At 36.2% G+C, this 9,755-nt stretch overlaps 1 protein-coding gene across 1 annotated transcript; it reads left to right on the top strand.

The window, feature by feature from the left end:
* The first annotated feature begins 1,224 nt into the window (after window positions 1–1,224).
* LOC143920097 (uncharacterized) lies at window positions 1,225–7,749 on the top strand. Its single transcript, XM_077442808.1, has 2 exons — window positions 1,225–6,803; window positions 6,850–7,749. The coding sequence occupies exon 1, from the start codon at window positions 1,225–1,227 to the stop codon at window positions 6,484–6,486; it is 5,262 nt and encodes a 1,753-aa protein (XP_077298934.1). The 3' UTR covers window positions 6,487–6,803; window positions 6,850–7,749.
* The last annotated feature ends 2,006 nt before the right edge of the window (window positions 7,750–9,755 follow it).

The following is a 9,755-nucleotide window of genomic DNA, read 5'->3' as shown; positions in this document are numbered from 1 at the left end:
ACAACACCAAACGGACAAACCAATAGGAAAAAACGTGGTCGAGAAAAAATGGATGTCAATTAAGAAATCGGTATCGTTCCTTTGTTACTATCCATACCTTTCCAATACTAATAACATGTTTGCTTCTATTTCAGCAATATATTGATTGATGTACAGAGGTACATGACCGCGTGATTGACGCAGAAAATATATAAATAAAAACATAACCTACAAAGACGCATGGGACACAGAGGTAATCCAAAATTATCGGAACGATCACATAAACATCGTAAAGGATATTCAAGTAAGTGAATGTATTCAATCTCAGGCAATCTGTTCAAAAGGCAATCATGTGGGTAGGTCAGTTTTTAAAATATGTTTTAAAGTATAACAATTAATTAACGCGATTGTATAAAATAATATCGCGCTACGAAGGAATGTTTCATCGGTCGCATCGAATTTCGTATTAAAAGTGTAAAATCAGATGTAGTGTAAAATTAGCAAAGCACGTGGGGAATTATACTTGTAGCCCCAAAGTGGCTTAAACCAAGTACATACCGGTATATTCATATACCGGCAGATCTCTTTGTTTCTTAATGTGTGTAGAAACTTTCTCCCCCCTCCCCCCTCCACAATAAATGTGGAATTATACTTGTAGCCCCAAAGTGGCTTAAACCAAGTACATACCGGTATATTCATATCGGTAGATCTTTGTTTCTTAATGTGTGTAGAAACACCCTCCCCCCCCCCCCCCCTTCCACGATAAATGTGGAATTATACTTGTAGCCCCAAAGTGGCTTAAACCAAGTACATACCGGTATATTCATATCGGTAGATCTTTGTTTCTTAATGTGTGTAGAAACACCCTCCCCCCCCCCCCCCTTCCACGATAAATGTGGAATTACACTTGTAGCCCCAAAGTGGATTAAATCAAGTACATACCGGCATATTCATACATCGGTAGATCTCTTTGTTTCATAATGTGTGATGAAACAGTGGTGATTTAAAATAAATCACAAGACTTGTAGCCCCAAAGTGGTTTAAATCAAGCACCCACCAATTTAGGGTTGTTATTTCTTCCAAAATATGTTGGATAGATTCTGGTGATAATAGTTAAAGTAGAATATTAAGATTCACGGTTAATCATTGAATATTATTACCTTATCTCTACGAATAGTTCAATTGACAGCTATAGTAGAGAATAACTGTATTTATGAGACGAAATAGTGCAACTTTCTGAAACAAATGTCAAGTGCTGAAAACGAGGTAATAGAAGCTTCGACTTCCCAGTCGCATAAAGGTCGAAATCCAACTAGGGACGTAGAACCTATTAGAGACAGGTCAAGCTCTAGAATACATCAGACTCGAAGTCAGACTCAATCGATAAAAACATTAGCGAAAGAAAATAAAGTAGAAGTTACAATGACGTCAATAGAATTAAGGTATTCGGGCGCGTTTAAAAGACTACAGGAGAAAATAGACAGAATCTCCGAAATAAATGAAGGACAGTATCAATTTATTGAAAAAGCATACGACTATCTCCAAAAACTCCATTATGAGTATTTAGACAACATCACAGATATAGAGCAGGCGGATCAAATAGACGAAGAGTTCTACATAATCACAATGACAATTCAAAATCTTAAAGCAGCATTAGAGAGACAATCCATTCAAGATTGTAAACTGAAGGTAGAGCAAGCAACAATTAAATTTGCTAGAGATAAGTTACCGACGTTAACCATTCCCACATTTCAGGGAGATCCATCTGAATGGCAATCGTTTCAACAAGCTTTTAAGAATATAATAGGAAACAAAACGGAATATTCGAATGTCACGAAATTGCAATATTTGCATCAATCCTTAATCGGTCCCGCTTTGGCAGCTGTATCAGGTTTAGATATTAGCTCAGACAATTACGAAATAGCTTGGAGTATTTTAGACAAGCAATATAATTTACCAAGACTTAATCTCAAAACTAGGATTAATTCACTTTGTGACTTAAAATTAATCACAAGAGAATCACATATCGAATTGAGAAATCTATTGAATCAGGTAACAGTGTGTATTAAAAACATTGAATCGTTGGGTTACGCGAGAGAAATTTTAGATCCATGGGTAACATGTTTAGTTATAAGGAAATTACCTTTTAATATAGTAAGAGACTGGGAAATATCGCTGGTTAGCAGAGAAATGCCACCATATGAAAGTTTAGAGACATTCTTGCAGAATAGATGTAATGTATTACAATCTACTGCATCTGTAACTACGGTGAAGGAATTCCCTCATAGTCGTCAAAGAATCATGAGAACTCATGTCGCGAACAAAAACCCATCAAGTAAGGTAAACGCATGCGCATTCTGTCGAAATAATCATTTCATAGGCAAATGTGATAAATTCAAAGCAAAATCCAGTATGGAAAGAAATGAATTCGTTAAATCTAATAACATGTGTTTTAAATGTTTAAATTCATCGCATAAGATAACAAATTGCAAGTCTAACTATAATTGCTTAAGGTGCAAACAAAACCATCATACTTTGTTGCATCAGGACGATACATTTAGTTCCAATAATACGGGAAGGAAGTCAATTAATGCTCATTCTACTCATTTCTCTCAAAGGGAGATAATTTTACCGACGGTACAAGTAGACATTATAACGTCCAATGGAACGGTCGTTAAGGGTCGCACATTATTAGATTCCGGCTCACAAGTCAACTATGTTACCACATCTTTCGCTAAGAAGAATAACTTCAAATTAGAGAAAATCTCTCAAAAAATTGTAGGTATCGCTAATCAAGAAAGTAGCATTCGTCACATCACCAAGGTGACCATAAGGTCTTCAACCACTAATTACTCAACCAAAGTGTTGTGTTTGGTATTACCAGAAATTACTGGCGAAATTCCAACTGTGAAACTGGATCAACAGTTAATTTCAATACCAGCGGGAATCAAGTTATCAGATCCCCTTTGGAATAAACCGACGCCAATCGATTTATTGCTCGGCGCCGAGATTTGCGTTCATGCTATGAAAGCAGGAACCATCCAGTTAGGAAAAGGTATGCCTATCTTAAAGGATACCGAATTCGGATGGACAATAGTTGGTCCATATCCCGAAGTAAATAATGCTCCAGGGAAGAGCCACATAGGCTTAAGTCAATTAGACAGTCACATTCAAAACTTTTGGATGATCGACCAGGTTCCTATGGTAAAACATCAATCTCTTGAGGAGAAAAGATGTGAGGAACATTTCCAAGCACACACATCACGAGATAAAAACGGTAGATTTTGTGTAGCTTTACCATATAAAAATTCCCCGGTAGTATTAGGAAGTTCATTACACATTGCGGAGAAAAGACACAAAACTTTGGAAAGACGTTTTTTAGCCAATAATAATTTAAAAATGGAATACAATAAAGTTTTAGAAGAGTACATAAATTTAGGACATATGTCAGAGTGTGAACCTCCGGAGGCACATGAGGTTCATTGTTATTTACCTCATCACGTCGTGGTTAAGGAGTCTAGCCTTACCACTAAATATCGTGTAGTTTTTGATGCGTCCGCAAAGACAACGTCTAATATCTCACTAAATAATATTTTGATGGTGGGACCTAGTGTCCAATCAGATTTGTTAAGTTTACTACTCAACTTTCGACTCCATAAATACGTGATTACTGCGGATATTAAGCAGATGTACCGACAGATTCAAATAGCAGAGAAAAATAAAAATGTACAACGAATCATTTGGCGAACAGATCCCCAGAGTAAATTCAAGCATTACAAGCTTAATACAGTAACATTCGGAACTGCTTCAGCCCCATTTTTAGCTACTAGATGTCTAAATCAGTTAGCAGAGGAGAATAGAAACAAATATCCCATCGCTAGTAAAGTGATCGAACGTGATTTTTATGTTGATGATTTGCTCACGGGAACTAATACTATTGAAGCTGGTAAATTATTAAAGGTTCAACTGGAAACCATATTATTATCAGCCGGTATGCCCTTAAGCAAATGGACATCGAACAACTCCGATATAATCACGGATGTTAAAGCTGACGATTGTTCAGATTTTAACTTCTCTAACGAATCACACAAAACTTTAGGTTTATTTTGGAAACCGCGGGAAGACGTTTTTGTATTTAAGGTTCAAACCGAAGTCGAGACTGAAAATATAACAAAAAGAAACTTTTTATCAGTAATTAGTCAGATCTTCGACCCATTAGGACTATTATCTCCATTGTTAATTAATTATAAGATATTAATGCAATCTGTCTGGCAACAAACCATTGGTTGGGATGAATTCATTCCTCAGACAATCTTCAAAAAATGGAAAGATTGTCAATTATCCAACACAGTCATGAAACTTTATAAAATTCCTAGATTGATAATACTAAATAATGTCATTAATATACAGGCACACGGATTTTGTGACGCATCCGAGAAAGCTTATGGTGCTTGTATTTATGTAAAATGTACTGATCAATTTGGAAATTCCAAATGTCATCTTGTGTGTTCTCGTTCGAGAGTCGCTCCGCTCAGTTTTGTAACTATTCCGCGTTTAGAGCTGTGCTCCGCTATGTTATTATCAAAGTTAATGAAGTCAACAATAGACCAATTAACAATTCATATTAATGAAAAATATTATTGGACGGATTCAACCGTCGCATTGCATTGGATTAGAGGAGAGTCATGTAAATGGACCACCTTCGTTGCCAATCGAGTGGCCGAAATCCAATCAATATCTCAACCCATTGAGTGGTACCATGTCTCCTCTACAGACAATCCAGCAGATTTAATTTCTCGAGGGACTCAACCATCAGAATTAAATCATAATTCGTTATGGTGGGACGGCCCTAGTTGGTTGAAATTAGACGAATCACGATGGCCTCGAAGACCTCCTGAGATCACAATAGATCTTCCAGAGAGAAGGGTAGTCACTAACGCTACCCTTGTGAGGGAAAATAATTGGATAGATAAACATTCTCATCTTCCAAGACTCCTTCGAGTTTTATCATATGTTCGTCGGCCACTAAGGAATAAACAATTAAACGTTAAAGAAAATAACGAACCGTCCGCTTTAGAATTAAAAGATGCTTTAAATAATTTGATAAGGTTATCGCAAATGGAATCATTTCCATTGGAATATCGTTTGCTGAGCAAGGGACATCCAATTCCCAGTAGCAGTAAATTAGCTAAATTGTCCCCTCTATTCCACGAGAATTTAATTTGTGTTGGAAGTAGACTTCCTCTGGGAACAACTCTATCAACGTCACCCATTATTTTGTCAAATAAGCATAAACTTACACACATGATTGTCCGAGATGCGCACTTGAAATATATTCACTTGGGTACTCAAGCCTTACTGTCGTTATTGCGGCAGACCTATTGGCCATTGGCCGGACATAATACTGTCAAAGGAGTGGTGCGTTCATGTGTCATTTGTTTCAGAAATAAACCACTGTCACACAATAGATTAATGGGATTACTCCCGCTTGAACGTACCACTGCGAATTTTCCTTTCAGTCATGTGGGGATAGATTTCGCAGGACCTTTTCCTGTGAAGAGTGGTTGCAATAAGAATTCTAAGATAATTAAGGGTTACGTTTGTGTCTTTGTGTGTTTTTCCAGTAAGGCAGTTCACTTGGAACTTGTCGGAGACTTAACGAGTTCAAATTTCTTAAATTGTTTAAGAAGATTCGTAGCCAGACGTGGCAGGCCCAATACGATATATTCCGACAATGCTACTAATTTTGTCGGTGCAAGTCGTGAACTCGTTAATTTAGTAAAATTAATTTACGAACGTCCTCATGAGGAGAAGCTACTACGGTATGTAGCCTCCGAAGGGATTCGTTGGAAGTTTAACCCGCCAAGGGCGCCTCACATGGGAGGGCTGTGGGAAGCAGCGGTTAAATCCATGAAGATTCATTTAAACAAGGTGTTAAAGGCCACCACCTTAAATTTCGAATCATTTTGTACGGTATTGACTCAAATAGAAGCTTGCATGAATTCCCGTCCTCTTAGTCCCTTGTCTTCGGATCCACTAGACCTTTTACCCCTCACACCTGGACATTTCTTAATTGGCAGATCCTTACTCGCTCTTCCAATGGAGGTTAAATATAACACTAATGTCCATGCCAATCTGCTTCAGATACAATTGACCACAGCAGCATTTTGGAAACGTTGGTCGGCGGAATATTTACATTCTTTGCAGTTACGACACAAATGGAAGAAGGACTCGAGCAACAATCTGAGTGTGGGTCAAATGGTCCTGTTAAAGGAGGAACACATGCTGCCAACCCGATGGGTCTTGGGTCGAGTCACTAAATTGTATCCCGGACCAGATGGCAGAGTTCGAGTCGTCGACGTCTTTACTGCCAGCGGAGAGTTTCGTCGGTCCAGTCATCTAGTGGCGCCATTGCCGATTCTACCACAAAGACCACTTGACAGGAAGGAAGATCAGCAAGAGGGAGGAGAAACAGCAGCTTCAATTCCGTCAACTTCGGTAGCTTAGTTTAACCCGAAGACACTACCCCCAACTCATATTACTTATTAGATGTAATCATGAGTTTAAATCATTCAATGTTAATAGTAGTACTCCGTAATTCACTTTAATTGTGTTGTGTGTATAATTTAAGCTATTTTCATTTTAACATTCGGCAGTATATATCTCCGAATTTAATCTAATCATTTTGTCTTTATAATATAAGACTTGTCTCATGTCATCACTCGGAAGGATTATATCCGAGTTTAAAATAAACTGTTCAAATTTGACAGTTAAAATTAGATTCATGATTTGTTAATGTTAGTCTCCAAGCCACACTTAATGGAGCATCTTAAATTATTTCATGTCTACTTAATTATAACCTGCCGGGAGTCATCCGCAGGTCTTATGTTTCTTGTTATGAAAACATAAGTTAACTCTTACTGTTTATAGTATTTATGTGAATCATAGAATAAGTAAATATTATAATACTGAACATTTCGATGTTTAACGTAGAGACATCTATAATCATAGTTCGCCTTCATTTCCTGCTTGTAGGAATGAATGAATGACTTTCCAATTTACTTTTAATTTAGCAATGTTTGTGCTACTTGTTGATGAAATCAAGTTAACTTAGGAGCATTACACTCACTAATCAAGTTTAGTTGATCGGTAATAGCTGATCTGTCTTGACAACTGTAACAGTGTCAACATTGTATTGTCTAAGTTAACATCAAGATGAGGAATGCTTAAGTTTTAAACCATATACAGTCCACTCTCTCTTCTTTAAAGTAAACTTATCTTGTAATGCTTATTCACAGCTTCAAAGGAGATTTCAAAAATTTTAATGTAAATAGAAACAACATTCACCAGAGGTATACCTATAAGTTGAAATATTACTGAACCAATAAATTGATTTTATCCTCACACTGGATGAGGCAAAGGTTTCATTATTCACCCTCTATTTAATTATTTTAAGAGCTATGATTTATTGTAAACGACTCGTCAGTAATGCTGTAACTCTGTAGAATAACTGTATTGTTCAACAGTTTTCCTATGTGGGACTATGTTCCGACTTTTGTAATGACGTGTGGCAAACAGTCTTATTAACTGATTGTCGATTGGCATTATTGACGAGTTGGCATTAGTGTCGGCCCAAGCGGAAATACGCGACGGTCGACAGAGTCATCGAGTAGACGGCGTACGGACAGCTTGTGTTCCGTACGCTCCGCTGGCCCACCACGTGCAAATTTTACATTTCAATAAACTACATCAAACCATTATCGAAGTCTTTTCCAAGGATCAAGAGGAACAAGCTTTTTCTCCCGTATCCTGCCCGCGCACATTAAGCAAGGCTGTACGACAAAAAGAGAGTCATTCCACCACATGTCACTGATATATATTATATATACATAGTACCGTTTACCATGCATACATTCTTTTTGATCTTTCAAGTTAAGATCTTTTGATTATTGATCTTTGCTTTCCGATATTTGCTTTTTCGATCTTTCGACCATTCGATGCCGTGATGCAGACCCATATACGACATCTCCAATCACAAATATATGTATGTATGTAAGTACATTTATGTATGAATATATGTGCACATGTATATATATATATTTATATATATATATATATATATATATATATATATATATATATATATATATATATATATATATATATATGTATATATATATATATATATATATATATGTATATATATATATAAATATATATATATATATATATATATATATATATATATATATATAAATATATATATATATATATATATATATATATATATATATATATATATATATATATATATATATATACAAATATATGTATAGTACTTACCATCCAACAATACATGAATAAAACCGGAAAGAAAATGGAACGTTTCAATGACGAATGTAATAAATATCAGCGGCCAATGATACGGTGTATTGTGAACCGATAGGGCGTATCGACCACTAGATTGGTGAACGTTTATGGTAATTGGCCGCAGCTCGACAATGCGTAAATAACCACCGCGTCGCACCACTCGGGTAAGGGTTATTTGCGTAAAAATGGAAATCGGCGACAATGGAAACAGATTTGCGAAATGGTGGGGTGGTAAGGGCCAGGCTCTAATGACCGTCGAATGGAAATAGATTGAGTGGGAGTCGTTTGGGCCATTCTAAAGGTTATGTTGTTCGCTTATTGCCCGATTTATAATGTTGCCGATTCACTCTCCTGTGCGAATTTTCCCCTACGACCGTCTCTTTCCGCCTCGACGTCTTCGGCGATTTTCCCATTTCCCATACACATCTTTGGGCGAGCGTGTGTGTGTGTGTGTGTGTATTTCGACTCGAAAGGGCGAAATGGCGACCTGTGGCTTCTTTTTCGCCTCTAGCCATTTTTATTATTCGCAAAGAATGCGTTGAATAAGCTGCACGCATTACGATCGCATAACCTTTGACCCACCCTACCACTTCTCCAACATTTGACTTTGAATACAAATTGTATAGGAAAAATTGGATGTGGTCTCTTTGCAATTGTACCCTTCGATTGTTCAACCATGGCCAAAAGTAGTGAACAGTCGAAATTTTGATAAGTTTCTTGCTTTCGTAGGCATACTCAGTCTACATCAGTGGTTCTCAAGTGCGGCCACTAGTGGATTTTACTGCGGCCACCAACGACTTAATAGTAAATAATACTAATATTTTAAAAAAAAATTAAATATATTTTAAAAACTACAAAAAAGTAACTTAACAATAATATTATAGAAACCATGCTCATCATTGACAAACTAAAATTATAGCGAAAAGCCTTGTGACAGAAGTTGAAAATGACAATTTTTAATTTTATCTTCTGTCATCTTGTCTATGGTTTCATAGATAAGATGACAGAAATAACTTCAAAATTAAAATAATAGAGTGTCTTAAATCTCTGGATCTGGAACTTGATAAACGGTTCGAAGAATTGAATATTTTTAAAACTGTTTCTTTTGTATCTTCCCCTTATATTATGATGACAAATGTAAATTTCATAGTACAACAAAATAGATTAAAATCATTTTCAGTATTGAGATTAATTAACTAGTCTAACGTAAAATATGCATTATTAGAAATTAGTCATGATCAAGTACTTATTAACCATTTTAATAAAATTTTGTTCGGAAATATACGTTGACAATGAAACAAACCAATATACAGATTTGGCAACAATTGCTTTATTAATATTGTCTATTTTTCCCATTACCGTATATTGCGAAAGATCTTTCAGTGTAATGCACTTTATTAAAGACA

The sequence above is a fragment of the Arctopsyche grandis genome, chromosome 12, assembly GCF_051622035.1.
Source record: "Arctopsyche grandis isolate Sample6627 chromosome 12, ASM5162203v2, whole genome shotgun sequence".
NCBI classification, from domain to species: domain Eukaryota; kingdom Metazoa; phylum Arthropoda; class Insecta; order Trichoptera; family Hydropsychidae; genus Arctopsyche; species Arctopsyche grandis.
The sequence above is the reverse complement of the archived record's forward strand: the minus strand, read 5'-3'. Positions and strand labels throughout refer to the sequence as shown.